The sequence below is a fragment of the Prionailurus bengalensis genome, chromosome C1, assembly GCF_016509475.1.
Source record: "Prionailurus bengalensis isolate Pbe53 chromosome C1, Fcat_Pben_1.1_paternal_pri, whole genome shotgun sequence".
Lineage (NCBI taxonomy): Eukaryota > Metazoa > Chordata > Mammalia > Carnivora > Felidae > Prionailurus > Prionailurus bengalensis.
Window position 1 is genome coordinate 114684696 of NC_057345.1, and position 20743 is coordinate 114705438.

The 20743-nt window shown below is 42.8% G+C and overlaps 1 protein-coding gene across 2 annotated transcripts in view; it reads right to left on the reverse strand.

Annotated features, from left to right (window-relative positions):
* Positions 1–20743, reverse strand: part of CNTNAP5 (contactin associated protein family member 5) — an 804456-nt gene that overhangs the window by 349862 nt on the left and 433851 nt on the right. For both annotated transcript variants that reach the window (XM_043576518.1, XM_043576517.1), the window contains exon 9: positions 2115–2264. In XM_043576518.1, coding sequence (XP_043432453.1) covers positions 2115–2264 — 150 coding nt within the window. The remainder of the gene's footprint in view (positions 1–2114; positions 2265–20743) is intronic.

The following is a 20743-nucleotide window of genomic DNA, read 5'->3' on the forward strand; positions in this document are numbered from 1 at the left end:
GGGCACTTCTCATTAAGACAGGTACATGGCAATGTAGGTATATGAGTGCTTGTGCTCCATCCCGATGGGTTTTAATAGGTTCAGAGCATATGGGAATGCAAGCTTGAAAACATGGCAATAACCCATAAATAATTGGGAATTATTTCAGCCATTTCTAATAGACAGTCACTGCTGGGCTGATGCCCAGCAGCTGCTTAACAGCTCACAGGCACGCCATAAAACGAAGAGAGATTCCTACAAGTTCTAATTGAAACTGTAGAGAGAATTTATGTAAGTTGACTATTATTGCTCAGGCTCATTTTTCACCTCCCTTAAGTTTATGGTCTACGTGTGGGGCACTCGCTTAAATGCCGTTCAAATCGCAGATAAGTCTCGGCCTTGTAAACCCAGTGCCCCCTTAACTGGGGGGAACCCAGACATTTCGTCTTCGAGGCATTCTGTATACCGTAATCATCGAACATCATTTTCCTCAGAAACAAATACAAGAATGCTTTTCTCTCTTTGTTGATGAGACACTGCATGTGATGCAAGAATTATGCAGTCTGTGAAATGTATCTTAGGGTCCCCAAGACCCTTCTTCTGCTGCCTTTATGCTACATTTGCTAGCATCCCTTTGCTGTCCCAACATAGCAGGTTGTGGAGAACACAGACCTGGGGGTGGGTCCTGATTCTAACGTTTACACAAGTTATTTCATTTCAGCAAACACCAGTCTTACTGTCTGTGAAATGGGGCTACAATTGCCTACTTCACAAAGTTCCTGCATGAATTAAATGGCGTAAGACACATATGACATTTAGAGGCAAGGGAAGCTCCTTTCTTGTTGGAATCTGTTGTCCTTGCCAGACGTGGGGATTTAGAGTGAAGGACAGAGGGTTTTGGTGGGGTGTTAAAAAATCAAACCACAACAGTATTGCTCTATGCTGCTTCCCTTCCAGGATACCTTGTTATGTACAATGCACTTATGCAAAGCCCCTTCTGGATTTCAAAACTTAACCCCGTGTCAGTGCCATGAGAGAAGTGATTTGCAAAGTCTATTTGAGAGACCGCACTTTGTAATTTTACACAAACACTTCCCTTCAGTTTCCTAACGGACGAAGAATTAGCAACTGGAGAACAGGCCCAGCCCACACCCGTGTTTACAAAAGGTGCAGCCCATGTGTCCATTTGCAAGCATGTAACCCTGACCCTGCTGGAGTTCTCCAGCAGTCTGACTCTGTTTCTCCATGTCCTAGATAAGGAAGTTCAGGGACCATCAGGGTCTTCCTCAAGGTCAGACGGCTCTTTGACATTACTCTCTAGAGACTGTTTCTATAATACAAACACATGACTAAAAAAAATAGATACTAAGACTTTTAATGAAAGAAATAACTTGGGGAAAAAAAACTAAATAAAACTGCACATGCATCTATAAAAAGGCAATGAATTCCTCATCATGTAGTTTTCATCCTTTCCAGTATGCCCCGTGTCTTTGTCATTGGGAATGTTCCTAGGATTCACCTGGAAATGGGGACAGCTGGACCTGTGTCGCCTGCTCCACTGGAGCTACAAGTTCACAGGACTTCTAGACCTTCCCCATTTTTAGAGCCCTACTCCACGGGCATGGCCTCCAGGGATGTCGGGAAGGAACGAACAGACGGGGGATTCAGACCGCAAAGCGGCAGAGTTGCCTATGTGGCTGAGGATCCTGGCTGTGCCTTCCCTGCCTTCCCATCTGGATTTTTCCTTTCGCAGGTACCGCTGACTGTTGGTACACATCCTCCAGGTTTTCAGCTGACTTCCTCCTTCCCAACGTGATCACGGAGCTTGGCATGGCTACAAAAATCTCCTTTGGACATGTTACATAACACCAGCTCTTATAGCTAAAGTTTTTCTTTTTTTCTTTTTTTTCCCCTCTGCACTGACCTAGATAGTTTATATCTGCACAGCTGTCAGAGAGTTTGCTTCATTATTTTGTGCTTGGGATTGGGTACCTGTGTGTGTGTGTGTGTGCGCGCGTGCGTGTGTATGAATGGTCTAATTGCCAAAAAAAAAAAAAAAAAGAATGATTAGAGCAAAATAATTGTCCATTGCATTCTCCCTCCGTCCTTTATTTTTCAAAAGCTGGGGAACTTACCTCCAAAGTAGTAGCTATTTCCAGAATAAATCTGTACACGAGTGGTGTCCTGGGCCGGGGATGCTGCATCATTATCCAGAGTAAGAGTGATGCGGTCCCTTCTGGCGGTGATGCTGACTGAATGCCACAAGCCATCATTCAAGCTGCTGCCTGCAAAAGAAACAGAGAAGGCAGTAGGGATGATTGACTGGGGAGATCTGGAGCCAGCGGGGCTCATCCTCCTCACCTGCCAGGCTCCGTGCTCCACGCGTGCTCTCAGCAGCCTCCCCATGTCTCCTTTTGCTTAAACCAAACCCCCAGCAGACCCATAAGCCTCACCTTCCCTCCTCTCTTTACCACTTCACTTCTCTTTTTTTTTTCAAAGTGGCTGAACAATGTCTGATACATTTGAGTTCAAAACAAAAGGGCAAAACACAAATTGGTCTGTATATTACAACTACAGGTGTTGCCAAATGAACTGACCTCTTGCTATAAATGCAAAGTAAAAGGTTGAAAGGAAAAAACTTAAAAATGCCCATGCCTGGGTAGCTCAGTTGGTTCAGCATCTGACTCTTGATTTCCTCCCAGGTCGGGATCTCACGGTTTGTGAGTTCGAGCCCTGTGTCAGGATCTGTGCTGGTAACACAGAGCCTGCTTGGGATCTTCTCTCTCCCTCTCTCTTTCTGCCCTTCTCCTGCTCATTCTCTTTCTCTCTCTCTCTCAAAATATATAAACTTACAAAAAAAATGCCCATGATGATTTTATCTCTGTGTGTTAGGATTATAGGTGATTTGTTTTTCTCACATTTTCCTGCAAATGCCTTATGTTTCTTTTTTAGTAAGGGGCATGTGGGTGGCACAGTAGGTTCAGTGTCGGACTTTTGGTTTCAGCTCAGGTCATGATACCAGCCCTGTGTTCGAGCCCTGTGTTGGGCTCTGTGCTGGCAGCACAGAGCCTGCTTGGAATCCTCTCTCTACCTCTCTGCCCCTCCTCTGCTTGCACACCCTCTCTCCCTCAAAATAAATAAATAAAGTTAAAAATTTTTTAATTAAAAATAAACTATTTTTAAAGGCAAAAGTAGAAGAGGAAAGCCAGATTCTAGTGATGTGCCAGGCGAAGGCCGTCTACCTTTGGAGACACGTGATACACTAGCTCAGTCTCAACATTTTTCCTTAACTAATTAGGTGACACTGGCTATTCCTACCTTCCTTGAAGTCTGGCTTTATTGTCTGCAAAGATCATAATTCCTACTCTGTGTCCTTGTTAAGAGGATCCATTGAGATCAGGCAGGAAATGTCCTAGGACAGTTGGAGGCATCCTGAGTGTTTATTAAAAGGTAATTCTCTCAAGGGTGCCTGGATGGCTCAGTAGGTTGAGGGTCCAGCTCTCAATTTCAGCTCAGTTCATGATCGCAGGGTCACGGGATCGAGCCCTGTGTTAGCCTCCCTGCTGAGTGTGGAGCCTGCTTAAGATTCTCTCTCTCTACCTCTGCCCCTCCCCACTTGTGCCCTCATTTTCTCTCTCTCTCTCTCTCTCTCTCTCTCTCTCTCTAAATAATAATGACAATTTTTTTTAAGGTAATTCCCATCTTGTTCTTTTGCCTCAGATGTCTTTGGTGCATAACTACCCTGCCAGCCTACCTTACTGAGAAAACTGTACTGGGAATTAGTCATGAAGATGGGAATAGTTTCTTTCTAAAAAAATCTATCAGCTATTAAGACTCTGTTGGTGCCAAGTACTTGCTCGAGGAAACACAGTCTTATTCATCAGTCTGGTCACAAAGATGTGTCTGTGACAAAAGCACACAGTCACACATCTCCACTCAGTAGACATTTCTTGTGTCTTGCTATGTGCGGAGTTGTTTTCCTCCTCTTATTGCCTCAGTTTTCTCCCCTGCAACATGGGGGAAATGACTTCTAGGCTGCTGTGATAATTATACAGTAGTCAATACGGTAGTGCATGTAGAACGGTCCATGTCGCGTCATAAGCAGACAATGATGTTAGCTAAAACAAGTGGACAAAAGAGCAACTATAAAATGGTCCCTGGCTTGTGAAGTATGGAGAGTACCATCACCATGTGATGGAGAGACATATCACATGATGTCTATAGGCTACCATTAAATGGAAGAGGCACGCAGTGAGGGTTACAATACTGTCCTCTGTGGGGCGCCTGGGTGGCTCAGTGGGTTAAGCGTCCAACTTGAGCTCAGGTGATGATCTCATGGTTTGTGAGTTCAAGCCCCACATCAGGCTCTCTATGGTCAGTGAGGAGCCTGCTTCAGGTCTTCTGTCTCCCTCTCTCCTGCTCCTCCCCAGCTTGCCCACATTGTCTCTCTTTCTCAAAAATAAATAAATATTAAAAAAAAAAAAAAAGAATTCTGTCCTTCGAGTTCAGGGTACTGGGACAGACAAAAAAGGCAAGAAAAGAACACTGCATGCAGTTTTGGGTGGAGTGGTACTATGGAAGCAGAGAAGAAAGAAAACCTAACTAATGGCATAGGAGGATCCCCGAAAGACTTCACAGCAGAGATGGTGACAGTTTAGGGAAGTTCTGAAAAGTGCAAAGAGTTCTCTACTCAGAGAGCAAGAGTCCAGGAGTCAAAGAGCCTGTACAAAAAAGCCAGGGTCTGCAATGAGAAGCAGGGGAGAACAAGAAGAAAGCCAGTGAGAAAGGATCCATTCACCCAGGGACCTGGCATGGAAAACTAAGGAATGGGTTTCCACAATTTCCTTGGATAAATGATTGTGTAAAGTGCTTTATTCAAGCCAATTCCATCAAAACCTTTGGGGATAGGACCCAAGGCATCTGCATTTAAAAAAAGAAATGTTTATTTATTTATTTTGAGACACGGAGAGAGAGTGCGGGGAGAGGGGCAGAGAGAGGAGAGAGAGAGAGAGAGAGGGAAGGAGGGAGACAGAAAGAGTGAGAGAGAGAGAATCCCAAGCAGGCTCTGCGCTGTCAGCACACAACCCACCATGGGGCTTAATCTCATGAGCCGTGAGATCATGATCGGAGCTGAAATCAAGAGTTGGATGCTCGGGGCGCCTGGGTGGCGCAGTCGGTTAAGCGTCCGACTTCAGCCAGGTCACGATCTCACGGTCCGTGAGTTCGAGCCCCACGTCAGGCTCTGGGCTGATGGCTCAGAGCCTGGAGCCTATTTCCAATTCTGTGTCTCCCTCTCTCTCTGCCCCTCCCCCGTTCATGCTCTGTCTGTCTCTGTCCCCAAAATAAATAAACGTTGAAAAAAAAAATTAAAAAAAGAGTTGGATGCTCAACAGACCCAGGCGCCCTGCGTCTGCATTTTTTTAAAAGCTCCCTGGGTGACTCTAACGTGCTGTCAGGAATGGAAACCACTGCTTTAGAACAATGGGAGGCCATGAAGGGTCTTCAGCATGGGAATGACCTAGCTGGAGGTCCACTGTGCAAAGACGGGGTGGCAGAGGACCGCTGGGAGTCAAAGCAGGAAGCACAATGGGTGGGGCCTACTGCTTGCGCTGGCCCCAGAAGACCAGATGATAAGGTCTCAGCCAAAGTAGCAGAAGTGACAATGGAAAGCAAGGGACAGAGTAAGAGCTGTTTCTGGAGGTAAAAGAAATCAGACTTGGTAGAGCCTACTGGAGCAGGTCCTAAGAAACCAGCTGGAAAGCAAGCACTGAAAATCAGAAGAGAGGTCTGCAGGGCTTCTCAGAATAGCTACTGAAGCGCGTGTGCCCCTGAGCCCTCATAGGGTTGGAGAAGGTGCCCAGGGAGCAGCACAGCACCAGGCTGGGAGCCCAGCTGCACTGCACCAGGCAGCTGGGTCCCATCTGCTCACAACAGGCCAGATGCAAGGGACCCCCCTGCATTTCCAGCCATCTTCTTGGCAGCCTTGGCTGCAGCCCTGAACATCTGCTTGGGGTGAACCCGAGGGCTGCTCAACCTGGCGGCCGTACTTCCTCCCAAAAGCCAGAGTTTGGGTCCTAACCACGGGGACTCTGCTAATGAGGTAGAGGCTGTGTCACGCGTTTCCCGGCGATGAACATTTGACTTCCGGCAGGGGCATTTGGGGGGCACGGCCAGCTGTGGGTCTTTACTTCTTTTTATTCTCATTTGCATGCTGATTTAAATACATTTGCATAACACAGGAGACTGCATCTGCAGACAAACTATAGACTGTTTGAGCTGGAAGAGGCGTCAGTAACTAACCCAACTTAGAGGATGTAAATACTGCCCCTCCCAGGGACCAGTGCCCTGCTCAGCATCAGGGCTCCAGTAAGAAGAGAACAGAGGCGTGCAGAGTGTCCTGCCTAATCAGAGATGCATCCTCTAGTCATTTCACAGATGACACTGGCCTGAGACAAGAGGTCTGACCCGTGGGAGTGGCAAGGCCAGAACACTGGCCTTTGTGTTCTGCTGCCTGGTCCCCTCCCCTTCCCACATCACTGTCCATATCGCTCTCTTCAACACTGTCACTTAATGAGGGTTTGCATGGTTGCTTGTCTTTTTTTTTCCTTTCTTCTTCTCTTTTTTTCCCTCCCTTTTTGGTCTGCTTTTCCTTTTGGTTTGATCTTTTCCTCCATGGTCCCGAGTCCCTGTGTGAAATCTTCACTCTTCAGAGGAAAATTATGAGGACAGTGGTTCCTGAGGCTGACCACACAAAAGGCAGCACCTAGGGAGCTTCTGAAAAGACAGGTCCCTGGGACCCACACCGGGTTAATTAAGGCAGGCTTCAGGGTGGCCCCAGGCCTTGGAAGGTTGTGCAGCCTGGGTTAGGAAACTACACCATCTGAGGTTTCAGAAGAGGAAGATGAAAAGAAGCCTGGAAAAACAAGGCTGGTTTTAGAGGAGCTGAGTTGGGAACAGATTCCAAGGCAAACGAAGTGACATATTCCCTTCTAAAAATCTGCTTTCTGCTGGGCCCTCCTTCCCACTTCATTCTGTTAATGGCTATATATGTAATATATATTTTTATAACCAAATAACACCCCTAGAAGTTCTCCAAGGTTTCGTTTCTAAGAATTCTTTTTTTAAAGGTACAGGTTTAAGTGCTATTAATTGTTCACAAATTGGGGAAAACCGATGCTGTCAGAGTGCTTTCCTCCCAAAACCTCCCTGAGGTGAAAGGTCTGAAAGAAGAAAAGTTTTCAATGGGGAGAATGAGAAAGTACCACCTTTGAGGCCAGGAACACCTCGATGGGGAAATGCTCCTGGAGGTAGAACAGGGTAATCAGGGCCACTTTAGGGTGGCCCCCAAAGGATTCATAGGATTTAGGAGCCCAGGCTTAAAATGCGGGATTAGGGTTCTGGAAAGATTGGTGGATGATGACACACATGGATTTTCTGACCTGCAAAGTGATGTCAAATATTTGCCATCTGCCAGACAGGCAACGGATACAAAACCAACACAGTTAGTGTAGAAAGAGGGAAACAGGCAATTTCATGTTGCTGATGGCAACGTAAGTTTGTACCTTCTTTCTGGAAGGCAAAATACCAAAGGGCATCAAAAAAAAAAAAAAGCCCTAAAAATATCATACCTCATTTCCCATATTTTTTTTCTGAAGAATTAATCCTGAAATAGTATAAGCATTACAGCCAAGATTTAAGGGGAGGAGAGTTTATGAGGCCATTATTTCTAAGAGCAAAAATTCACAACTACCAGTATTTCCAACAATAGCGGGTTAGTTAAATCAAATACGGCATATTTAGTAACACGGAATATAATGTAGTCATCAAAAATTATAATGTCCAAGAATGCAAGTGATATCCAGATAAGTGGAAAACTCAGGCTAAATAGCATATGTGGTTATGGTATGCATTTTATCAAAAATTGCTACAAAGAGAAAATACTGGAATGACATGGAATGATTAGTGTGTTGTTGTTTTTTTCTTACAGAGAGTACTAGAATTTTCAGAGTTTCTAAAAACAAAATGTCCAACTTTTATGATTATTTTTTAAGACTAACAAACTGAGTTGAGAAGAATAGGAAACATTTTCATCCTTTTCCACTTCTGGCCCTCCTTGTTAACAAAGCAACCGCTCCCAGGTCCCAGAATTCAGCTGAAGCCACTTGTCTAAAAGCTCCTTTACAATAAATAAAAAAATAATAAATAAATAAATAAATAAATAAATAAATAAGCTCCTTTACAGAGAGGGTTGGATAGACTTCTCTGTGCTTGCTTAAGGCTTAACATGGAGTTTTTCTCCATGAAGGAAAAAAAAAGGCAGTTTCCATCATTGCTTGCAAATGAACTTTTGAAATACGGGCCAATTGTAAAAATAGCTAGTAACGCACATTAACAGTGCTGAATACCTGTGATGTGCCAGGTATTTTAAATGTGTAATTCCTAATTCTCACAATGGTCCAGGAGGCCCAGTTTCATGGTCCTCCCGCTACAGATGCTAAAACGAAAAGCCAGAGAGGCTGTCCAGGGTCATATGGCTACTAGAGGTGGAGTCAGAATTGAAGGGAGGGGGGTGGGTTCCGGAGAACCACGCTGAGCTCCTGCTCTCTCTCTCCACCCCTCCTAGGCCAACCCTGCCCCTGATGCAGGAACTGATGGCCAATTACTTCTGCAAAGTTCTATCTTCTGTCATTGAATGCAACTTTGCTTTTCTTTATTAGTATTTTTGGAACAGCTTGATTGAGATAAAATTCACGTGCCATACAATTCATTTATTTAAAATGCACAATTCAAGAGATGCCCATGTGGCTCAGTCGGTCCAACGTCTGACTCCTGATTTCAGCTCAGGTCATGATGTCAGGGTTTGTGAGACTGAGCCCTGCATTGGGCTCTACACTGACCAGTTAGGAGTCTGCTTGGGATTCCCTCTCTCCCTCTCTCTCTGCCCTCCAACCCCCTGCCCTCTCAAAAATAAATAAACATTTAAAAAAATGAAAAATAAATAAAATGAAGAAGTCATTTTTTTTAGTATATTCAGTCAGGCAACCATCACAATTAATTTTAAAACACTTGTAACGCCCGACAGAAATGTTATAACATATAGGTACCTCCTCCCCTATCTCCTCACCCCCCTCACCTCCAGCCCTAGTCAACTACTACTCTGCTTCCTGTCTGAATGGATTTCCCCGTCCTTGGCATTTCCTATACATGAATTCGTGCATCGGGTTCCCTTTTATGACTGGCTTCTGTCATCTAACACATTTTCAAGGTTCATCCTTTGCTGTAGCTTGTGTCAGGATATTTTTATATTGCTGAATTATATACTCTATGGTATGGCTAACTCACATTTTATTTTTCCATTCACTAGCTGATGGACATCTGGGTTGTTTTCATTTAGGGGTATTATAAATAGAGTTTCTGTGAACATGTGTGCCAATTTCTGTGTAGACCTAAGCTTTCAGTTCTCGCAGTGAGCACCTTGGAGTCTGACCACTGGGTCATATGTGACTTTATAGCCAGAGCATCTCCAAAATGGCCGACCAGCTCATCTTCTCACAAGGAAACTTCCGTTTCGACAATACTGAGTTCAAACGTTGGTCCTGGCTTTTGGTGGATCTTCTAGCTTCTAAGAATTAAAATACAATTCAACTTCTGTTTCTTAGAACGTCTACTTAGATCGGATGTGGAATTCTAGCTAATCGCCATTACTTCGATGCTATTTTTCCAGATAAGTAATCTTACCGAGCATTTAATAAGCCATTTTGTATACTTTTTGTAATGAGAACTTCACAGCGACTGATAGTTCACATCTGATGGAATTGAGACTCAGAGCAGTTAAGTAATATTCTGAAAGGCCTAAACTTTTTTTTTTTTTTTTTTTTTTTTTTTTTTAAGAAGAGTAAGGTTTTTCTAGAAGCAGAGTTCTTCAACACTGTCCCTGGATAATTTGGACTGGATAATTCTTTGTTGGGGGTAGGGCGTTCTGTAATACGCCCCTTATGTAGGACGTTTAGCAGCACCCCTGACTCACCAAATGCCAGTAACAGCCCCCCTACTCCCAGCACCACAAATATCTCCAGATATTGACAAAAGTCCCTTGGGTAGGTTTGGGGGAATGGGAGGCTGGGGTGGAAGGGTGGGGAATCTCCCTTGGTTGAGAATGACACATTAACTAATTTTTCAGTCTACAGAGCCCTGCTGTTCTCTCTCACCCCCACCCTATCTTTCTGTATTTCTCTTGTCCTCAAATGCCTAATAGATATTTGCATTTAGATTTCACCTTATTTCACTGTCTCTCCTGATGGTTTGAACACAGAATCTTTGGAACATCATGGCTGTCGCAGGACCTCTAAGCATCAGCTGATACAGCAACAGGCCAGCATGCAGAGATTCAGCCCAGGCCAGAGGCACATCCCTGATGACTCTATTTCCAACCCTGGAAATAACTTGTCACAGATTTCCTTGATGCCTCTATTCACCCGTTACCCCTTGCTCAAAGCCGTGCCACTTATAATTTCTAGGAATTTAGACAGATTTCTTCATCCCTCGACACCTGCTTCCTCATCTGTAAAATAGAGACAGAATTACCCAGCTTGACTTGGAAGTTTCTAGGCTTTATCTTCTCCAGAAAACCCAATTCAGCTGATTTTCCCACATCCTGTCATGTCCACTGTTAACTTAATAATTCAAAGGTAGTTTCAATTTTTTGTGAGAACAAAGTAGGGAATACATAAATAATTGAATAAAGCAGTCTTAAAATGTAAATCACATCGTAAAAGAGCATATTACAATTATTAGTACCACTATGCTATGATTTAGGTCCTGAGTTCTGTTTTCCTTGGATACATTTTATCCATCAATTATCAAATTTTATTAACCCTTCCCTATATGGTAGATTGAATTCATATTTTTCTTCCAATTGCTTCCCCAGCCATTATTCTATTATTTATCACCACAGCTGGGGAATTTTGTGACGACCTCCCTCTTTCCCCAGCCTCCGACTTCTTTCTGGTGCTGGACAGCCCGCTACATTGAACTGTCTAAGGAGTACCCCACAGCATGTCCTTCCAGTGGGTCATGGAGCTTGGAGAATGAATCTCAAACTGCTTAGCTTGACAATCGAATTTCCATCTATTGTCTCAATCCCATTTCCCAATACTCCTATGCAAACTCCCTACTGTAACTAAGCTAGTGCATTCATTATGCTCTAAGTGAATCCACTTACCTAATCGGTGCCTCCACTCCCAGCTTTCAGTAACCAAGCCCATTTCCCTACCTTCTAATCCCCAGTATTTGTCTTAAAGCTTCTTCTCCTCAACTGTAAGAACAAGGAAGTATCCTTCTTTTTTTTTTAACTTTCTATCATAGGCACCAAGCACAGTGCAGAGCACATAACAAGTGCCTAATGATTGAGTGAATAGGTTAATAAACCAAGAAATGAGCAAAGCAGGTTTACCTTGACTAGACCAACACAGTGATTTCTCCATCTCAATCCCTATAACATCTGCTATCTGATCTATGCAGTTAGTTCATATTATTTATTGTGTTGAACCATGCATTATGCTTAATGCATAGCTGTAAGTCTCATCTCCCACTGAGATGAGTTCCTGGGGGTCAGAGTCTGAGTCTTGTTTTGGTATCCCCCTCAGCATCAACAGGACAGCATTCTGCCCTCTCCAAATGCTCACTGATTGATTGAGCATCTCACCAGCTGAATCTCCACTGCCAAGTGTCAGTAGCAGGGCTCTCCCTGGTGCCTGGGCCATAAATCACAGGTCAAACCTTTCCTAGTTGTTAAAGCCCAGCCTATACATCAAGGTGACCTGGATCCTGAAGACCCTCCTTGGGCAGGGTATGCAAGGAAAACATCCGGTTCTGCCATCCACTAGAGTCAGGCAAGAAATGTGACGTACTTGTGGTTGATGGTAAAGCCCTTGTTTCTGTGATATTGACTTGAATGCTCAGCTCCAAAATCTACATGGTAAAAATCAAGCTCAACTCCAGAGACAGATAATTTCTCTATTGCCTTCACGATACAGCCCCAACTCCGATGTCTCTGTCAGAACGCTGCTTTCTCTTCTGTCTGTCCTCCTTTGTCCTCGGTGACCCAGTCATCCTGAGCCAGCCATGGAGTCTTAGCCTCCTAGATCTCCTACTTCTTTCCTTGGATTGGAACATCCTTTCCTTCCCTCTTCGTTTGGCCAAATTCTATCCATTCTTCAAAACAAGCTGTCCTTGCCCCTGCCCCTAGAAAACCTTTCCCTTCTCACTCATCTGGCTTCCTGTCCTCCATGATCCCCCACTATCCTGAGCATACATCCTCTTGCATCACAAATGCCCCAAGACCATCTCTTCCAACTGTACCCATGGGCTCCCAGTGGCCAATGCCCCAATCCTCAGGTCTGAGCATACATACAGTGCCAGCAGAGAGTAGAAACTTCAAAACCTTCCTGAATTAAATGGAGGTAATGCAAATTATACGAGGGAATTATCAAAGCAGAAACTAGGAAAGAGCAAAGGAAGTGAGATCAGCATTGACTATTAGAGTGTAACATCTGATGTAATAATAAAAACCTAGCTCCCTCAGTTACTCTTTTGAGTGAATGGTGAGGAAGGAAGAGTCAGTTAAGAAATAAAATGATCCCACTGTCATTAATCAGACTGGAAAAAGCTGCAGACATCCAAGAGATCACTGTTTTGGGAAACATTCCCAACCTTTGCAGGATATCTCGAAGCTCAGGCAATTGCATTTCTCAGTTTCCCATAACTTGGAACACCTCATCACTTTTCTGTCTTTGGAAACTTGAACTCTGTGCCCGGCAGACAGCTTGTTGTGACAGTCACAGCCCTGTGGCTATTTATGTCTTTGCCCTTGTTAATGGGATTCTCTCATCAACATTATCTTAGCTCAAATACAGAGGCATTAATGACAACTTAATTGAAGCAGAGGACAAAGTTCACAAAGTTATCATGTTTACTTGATGTGCAGATGGTGGGTAGATATAAACAGCTTATATGAAAAGGGGTGATATTTGGGGAGCAGCTCCGATAATTGCAGGGTCGTAGCCTAAAACCATCTGGCCACAAGTGGTAATCAGGGCGAGCAGTTCTATCCTGCATGATGCAGCTCTCCCAACCATCTCTCCACCTCTGGGAGCTCCACTGGCCTTTGTCTAATTAGCACTTCCCCTGAGGGTAGCTCATTCCCAGGTTTGACACAGTAGGCAGCATATAACTGTGGTAACATGAACATTTGTTAAAAAAAAAAAAAAGTACGATTACCTCTCCTTTCACTGTTAAAATGATATCCCTCCAAATTGTTTTGGAGGTCAACCTTACTGTTTTATTCATTTAGACAGTTGCTTATATACTGGGCAAATAGTTATTGAAAAACTGTGATAAGCAAGGTGCTATACTACGCGTTGGGCAAATAGTGATGGGCGTGGCAGTATTCTGGTTCCCATGGAGCTTTATGTTCTAGTGGACAGAGAAGCAACCAATAACCAATTAATAGACACATGATTGATATACCTTGTTATGCGCTGAATGGTGTTTTTCCCAAATTCACAGGCTGAGGTCCTTACTTCCAGTACCTGAGAATGTGTCTGTATTTGGAGATGAGAACCTTTAATGAAGTAACTGAGGAAAAATGAGGTTATATGACCAGGCCCATATCCAATATGATAGATGTCCTTATAAGAAAAAAGATATAATGCCTTATTAACTGTGCAAAAATAAGTTCCTAAGTCACCTAGTCTATGGTGTTTTGTTATAGTAGTCATAATGCGCACACACACACACACACACACACACACACACACACACGGGTAAATGCTACATCAGAGAGAGCTAGAAGATTCTGTGATGGGGCATCTGGCCAGCTTTGGCAAGGTTTCTTGAGAAACCATTTGAAATGTATTCTAAAAGGTAAGTGGGGTGGTGTTGACCATAATTGTAGGACTTATTTAATTTAAACACAGTCGATGTTAAATAACGATCAAAGAAATGCCCATCTAGCTGTTGACCTAGGTTATGCCGCTAGAATTTCACCTTATCTCCAGTCCCAAAAGTCTACTAAGTATGGAAAATGGATAGCTGGTTAAAATGGATTGCTTAATTGGTATTTTTGGAATGCTCTTTCTAGAAATCTTCCTATTCAAAGCCATTATATGGAAATATGAAAGTTACAAAATAGTTGAAAACAATTGCTTTTACCTAGGGATTAAATGGGGTGAGGTGAGAGGGCCTCTTCAAAATATGCTCTTTGCCTCAACTGAAAAATTCCCCTTGATATCTGGTTGATTTGTGGATCTTTGATAGTTGTATCTCCTCTTGTGCAAGAATTCTGTTCTGTGCCTGGGTACTGGTTTTTACTTTCCATCTTCCCAGGCTATAATCATTCCATGATGCCCAGCTGTTAGGTTGAGTCTGGAGACTTCCACTTCCATTTCCCAGGTTCCATTCAGTATGGCCAAGACTCATTGTGTAATCCCAAAAACTCCGCCGAGAGCTCAATACCTCTAGTGACACCAAGGAAAGCTCTGGATAGTTTATTCTTCTAATGGAAAAGCAAAAGTGCTCTTCACACAGTTTGGCCTTACTGGTCCCTGTTGTACTTTCTCAGTGACATAACCATAAAAACCCTCAACTATAGGGCACCTGGGTGGCTCAGGCAGTTAAGTGCACGACTCTTGATTTCGGCTCGGGTCATGACCTCACAGTTTGTGAGTTTGAGCCCCATGTCAGGCTGCACATTGACAGTGCAGAGCCTACTTGGGATTCTTTCTTTCCTTCTCTCTCTGCTCCTCCTCAGAATAAATAAATACATTTTTAAAAATTCAACTATGAGAAAGCCTTATTCAGAGACCCTTGCCATGTCTCTGTCTTGTTTTGTCTCCACATGTGATAGCTTTAGCACCTACAAGTGTTCCTCTGTTAACACAGTTTGAAGAGCCTGTACATTCTTATTGCCCCCTAACCAACACACACACACACACACACACACACACACACACTATTATAGTTATATTTAAGGTATTTTCCAAAAAAAACAACTTCTCATATTGGGATCTTTGGCTCCTAACTCTATACACATCACTGAGGGTCACACGCATGAACTTTCTGGGAAACCCAAGCATCTAATTCACAAAAATCACTGTATGACAAAGGTCAGGTTCACCTTTCTTACCTCACAAAATGTATCACAATTTTGGGAGTTGAGAATCATCACCTCTGACTGGGGACTTGGCCTTTCATATCCCCAATCAAGGCCATTTACCCTATTTTCAAAAGAAGACTCTCGGGTTGATGATTTCATAATAAGGAAAAGGGTTGACATCTGTTGTTCTTCAGAAATTCATATAAAGGATTAGAGAAGGCTTTACTAATTCTAGACCAAGTCTCTCCTTTAACAAAACAGAACAATGAGGTCTAACAGAATAAGAGTTACGCATATTCTGCATCACTGTAGAGCCCAGGTAAGCTAGAGCCCTGAATTCTAAAGCCTGTGTTCAAGCTCTTTGCCCAGACTCACTTTTCAGAGAGCAGTTGACATTTTGAGAAGCACCACAGTGGAAAAAAAAAAAAAAAACAGATTTCAAACTTTAATGACTAAAGCCCCCAGGCCTCTTTCTTCCTCTTCTCATTCCCCAACATTCTCCCATCCAAAAAATACAAATAACATTGAAATTTCAGATCACATTAAAATAATTACAGTGGTACCAGCTTTTTCTTTAGATTATTTAATGTTTCATGTGAAAATCAAAATCCTCCTTCGTAATTCTCCAAAGAAACAGACCAGGTGGCATTCTTTACCTTTATATAACTCCCTGTTTTCTTAGTAATTCAGACGAGTTTGGACAATACCAATCTCGATTCTTAGCATCTGTTTAAGAGTCTTTAAAACAGCATCTATATCATACATTAAAAAATAGAACATAGGAGCGCGTGGGTGGCTCAGATGGTTAAGCGAACAACTCTTGATTTAGACTCAGGTCATGATCTCATGATTATGAGACCTTACACCGGGCTCCATGCTGAGCATGGAGCCTGCTTGTGATTCATTCTCTCTCTCTCTCTCTCTCTCTCTCCCCCCTTGTTCTCTCTCCTTCTTTTTCTCAAAGAAGAAAAAAATAGAACATAGTATCTACTGCTCAATGAACAGGTGGTCACTGTGACACATGGTAAAGAACTGGGAGTTTGAAATGAACAAAGTAGAAACTCCAGGTGTTTGTTCATTTATTTAATATTTGCCTGTATATCTCTTGTGATTCCTGAAAGGAGAAATGGCAAGTCTCACTGTGCAGCAGGACCCCTTGAAGGTAGGGATCAATGCAGCCCCAAGACTTCCATGTGGGGTTTGGAGCACAGAGGTGACCAGAATGGGAAAAGCTATACAATAGAGGGTAAAGCCTTGGGGAGAAGACAGACTCTAATTAGTACCTCTTGCTGCTTACTACCCTTAGTCCTTAGATAAATCTTACTAAGGAATCAGCACTAAGCATTTATGCCATGTATACATAATGAATACTGGGAAGTATGTGTGTGTTGATATGTAGATGTGGATTATTTGTTTTACACTATTACAATATTATATAGGCAAACATAGCTAAAATACAAGTCGCCTTTTTTTAATGTTTATTTTTGAGAGAGAGAGAGAGACATAGAGTGCAAGTGGAGGAGGGCAGAGAGAGAGGGAGACACAGAATCCAAAGCAGGCTCCAGGCTCTGAGCTGCCAGCACAGACTCCATTGTGGGGCTTGAACCCATGAACTGTGAGATCATGACCTGAGCCGAAGTCACCCACTTAACCAACTGAGCCACCCAGGTGCCCCATAAAACGTAAGAAGTCTTAAAGAGGATGGACTCATTATCTTGTGTCAATCTCATCTAAACCAGGAATCTGCCAATAATAGGGCAACCAAATAAAATGCTTAACTTTAAATACTAAATAGCTATTTACCATAACAGCCTATTGAACATTTGTCTATAGATCTTTCATCCAAAGTAGAGTTTTACATTTGAATTAAACATTTGATAATATAAAATGAATATGGATGGCAGCAAGTTCCCGTAAAAAGACCATGAACTTGGGAATCCTAAGGAAAGACCTGATGTTAAACACCATCTTCGTCACTTGCACTTTTTTTTTGGGTTCCCAGTTTCTTCCTACCCATTTTGGTAAAATAATAACCACTCCATAAGTTTTCAGGGGTGTGTTTTGTCCTGCGGCATATAACAAGGCCCAGGAGTGACGCCTGACTTGTAAGGCATCTACAATGATTGTTGATTCTACAACCACATCACTCACAATGAAAGGACGTCCTCAACAAAAGGCCACACACATCCTGTACGAAGCTCTGGAAACAAGTGAATGTTCCAGACATCTCTGCATGTCCATTTCCACGGGGGTTACCTTCTCTTTTAGATGGTAGAAACACCTGACCTAGTCTCAAATTAATTGTTAAGTATCTGGATTCCCTGTCCCACTAACCAAAAGTGGCTTTGCTTCTGTTTCCCAGGAGGTACCATGTGTCATGGTGGCCCCAGAGAGCCTCCAACCTTACTAGGACAATGATCATCACTTTCTGATTTCTCATTTGGGGCTGTCATCCCTTGGAAAGCCACTATGATCTCAAGGACTTTGAAAATAAGTTTCCTGAGAAATGGAAGGAACAGGAAAACTAGCTTTGTTGGACTTTTTGTTTGTTGGTTGTTTTTGTTTTGCCTGACGCCCCCCGCCCCCGATGAGGTAGAAAAAGTCCAGCCGACACCAAGCCTAATTCCATTTCAAATTCAAAATGAAAGAAGTTCCAGTTTTCCAAAATTTAGAAACTCTTCGTGGGGAAAGAAAAAAGCAAGAGTTTTCCGAGCCAGACTTCAGGAACCCAGTCAGCACATTTTTCAAACTTCCTTTTACTCATTTCATTTTTTTTAAATTATTTTTTAATGTTTATTTATTTTTGAGACAGAGAGAGACAGAGCATGAACGGGGGAGGGGCAGAGAGAGAGGGAGGCACAGAATCGGAAGCAGGCTCCAGGCTCTGAGCCATCAGCCCAGAGCCCGACGCGGGGCTCGAACTCACGGACCGTGAGATCGTGACCTGAGCTGAAGTCGGACACTTAACCGACTGACCCACCCAGGTGCCCCTCATTTCATTTTTTGAGAGACAGGTCTGAAATAACGGATGATTTTCCCCCCTTTCTGCAGCTGGGTAATGTGACAGCTTTCAGCAGCCTCTCTTGGTCATAAACGTGTTTTAATGGACTGACATGTGCTTAATAATACAGGCAGCACCTGGCTGCTGTAGAGCACAGTGCCGCCAGGGCCGAAACTATATTAAAACTGCGTTATTGACCTCAGGCCTACAAGTCTCTGTACTCGAACATCTCACCGATTAGAAAGAGAAACAGCCTAGCACCAGCTCACATTTTTCTTCTTCAAATAAGGAGGGTTGCAGTTGAACTTCTGTAACTCTGAACATGAAAAATACTATGTTTCTAAGTGATTAACTCACCTCCATTACTGGAAATTTTATAAATTTTATAAATTTTATAAAAGTATTTCCTGTGACTGCACAAATTGGCTCTGCTTTTACGACTATGTGGTGAGGTCCCTTCTAGCGATAGTTCTTGAGTCAGTAGGGAAGGGAGAGAAATTTGCTAAAGAGCTTCTCAACACTGGGCTTAGGATTTCAGATGCATTATCTCTGTTAATCACCATCACAGCAGTCTCCTGACATAAGAATTCATTTTTCCCATCTCACGTAATACGCAAGCCTTGACATGGTCCCCAGTGATCCCCGACTCCTAATATCCACAGCTTTGTATAATCCCCTTGGCTCGGGCAAGGCCCAGACTTATTTACTTGTTTCTACTGAACAGAGCATGTAACAGTGAAGGAACACCACTCCCAGGGTTAGATTATAAAAAGACAATGGCTTTTGTCTCGCGAGTTCTTTCTTTTTCTTGAATCACTCATTTGGGATCAGAGTGTTATCATTTCATGAGGCAGCCTTCTGGAGAGGCCAGGGGATAAGCTAGGAAATGGATCTTCTGAGGCCTGCCAACAGCTGTATGCGTTAGCTTGGAAGCAGACTTACTCAGAGTTGAAGTTGAAGATGAAGGTAGCCCCTGCCAACAACTTGGTTGCAGCCAGAATTGTCCAGCCAAGGTGCCCCTGGATTCCCAACTCTTATAAATTAGCACACAATTAACATTTTCAACCACTACCTTTGGGTCCAGTTTGTTACCCAACCATAGATAACTAATACACTCTCACTGACAAGTGAGACAAAGCCAAGTGTATTCAGGGACATAGAACAGTAAGGAAAGGCAGTACCTTTTGAATCTAAGTTCCAAACCCAGGCTCTCCCATTGTTCCAGGGGTTCAATGGATGTTTTTGTTCACTTATTGGCATATGGGGTTCTCCCGCAGTCTGACCTGATCTTAGGTATTAAGGCATGTCCTTTACTATTTAAGTCAATTTTTTCTAATTTATTTGGAGAACAAAACTCACAGTCCAATGGGAAAAGAAAGAAATTTAAAGAAAAATGCAATAGAGTGTAATCCAGGATGGATAGTGGCTCAGAATGCACAGAGGAGGGGTGTTTGATGCAGACTGTAAAGCAGGGAGGCTTTTCAAATGATGTGTTGACCTAGGAGCTGGCCTTGGCCCCTAATATAATGTGTGGCATGTGGTCTAACCGTAGTAAGCTATAAGTACTGCTTCTGGAAAGACAGGAGACAGTAAGATGACAAACAGAGAAACATGGAGAAAGTTCTACCATTCCATGTTGCAGAAACAGCAAATGAAAGAGTCAGAGTTTGGAAAAACATGACTTATCCATAAATCTATTCCATACTGCTACATATTAGAATCTATATTATATTACCAAATATGTACTTTCCAAACTTCAGCAATTCGAGGACCATTTAAAACATTATGGCCATACCTATGGGGTTCCTGTGTGGCTCAGTCAGTTAAATGTCTGACTTTTGGTACTGGCTCAGGTCATGATCTTATAGTTCATGATCTTATAGTTCAAAAGATCAAGCCCCACATAGGGCTCTGCACTGACAGCATGGAGCCTGCTTGGAATTCTCTCTCTCTCTCTCTCTCTCTCTCTCTCTCTTTGCACCTCCCCCTAAATAAATAAATAAATAAAATAAACTTATTTTTTTTTGCTGTACCTAGATGATGTATGTATCAGTATTCACATAACATCTTAAAAATATTATGTTAAAAACTTTTTTCTTAAAACTCGCTAATTTTTACTTGAAATAAAATTTGGTGACTGTAAAAGGTCCGTGGTCATGTGTGTGGTATACAATGAAACTGCAGCCATCGAAGTCAGACAGATTCAGGATGAAATTGTAACTCCGTCATTTATTAATATGTGATTTTGAAAGTTCCTTAGCTTCTGTGACTTTTTGTTTCCTCCTCTACAAAGTACCTATAAAATACCTTCCTTGAACAGGCATGATGAAGATTCTATATAATAGATGCCAGGTCTGTCCAGACCCAGCAAAGTGCTCCATAAATGGTCTATATTATGTCATATTTAGATAGAAATTCTTATTCCCACGACTGGAACCAGTCTGACAAGGAACAAGGGAATTAAGAGACTTTTCAAAGGTTCAATAGACACATCTGAATTCAGTAGTGTTTTGTTTTGTTTTGTTTTGTTTAGGAAAAAAAAAGTTAAAAATGTTGCCTCTTCAGGGCACCTGGGTGGCTCAGTCTGTTAAGCATCGAACTTCAGCTCA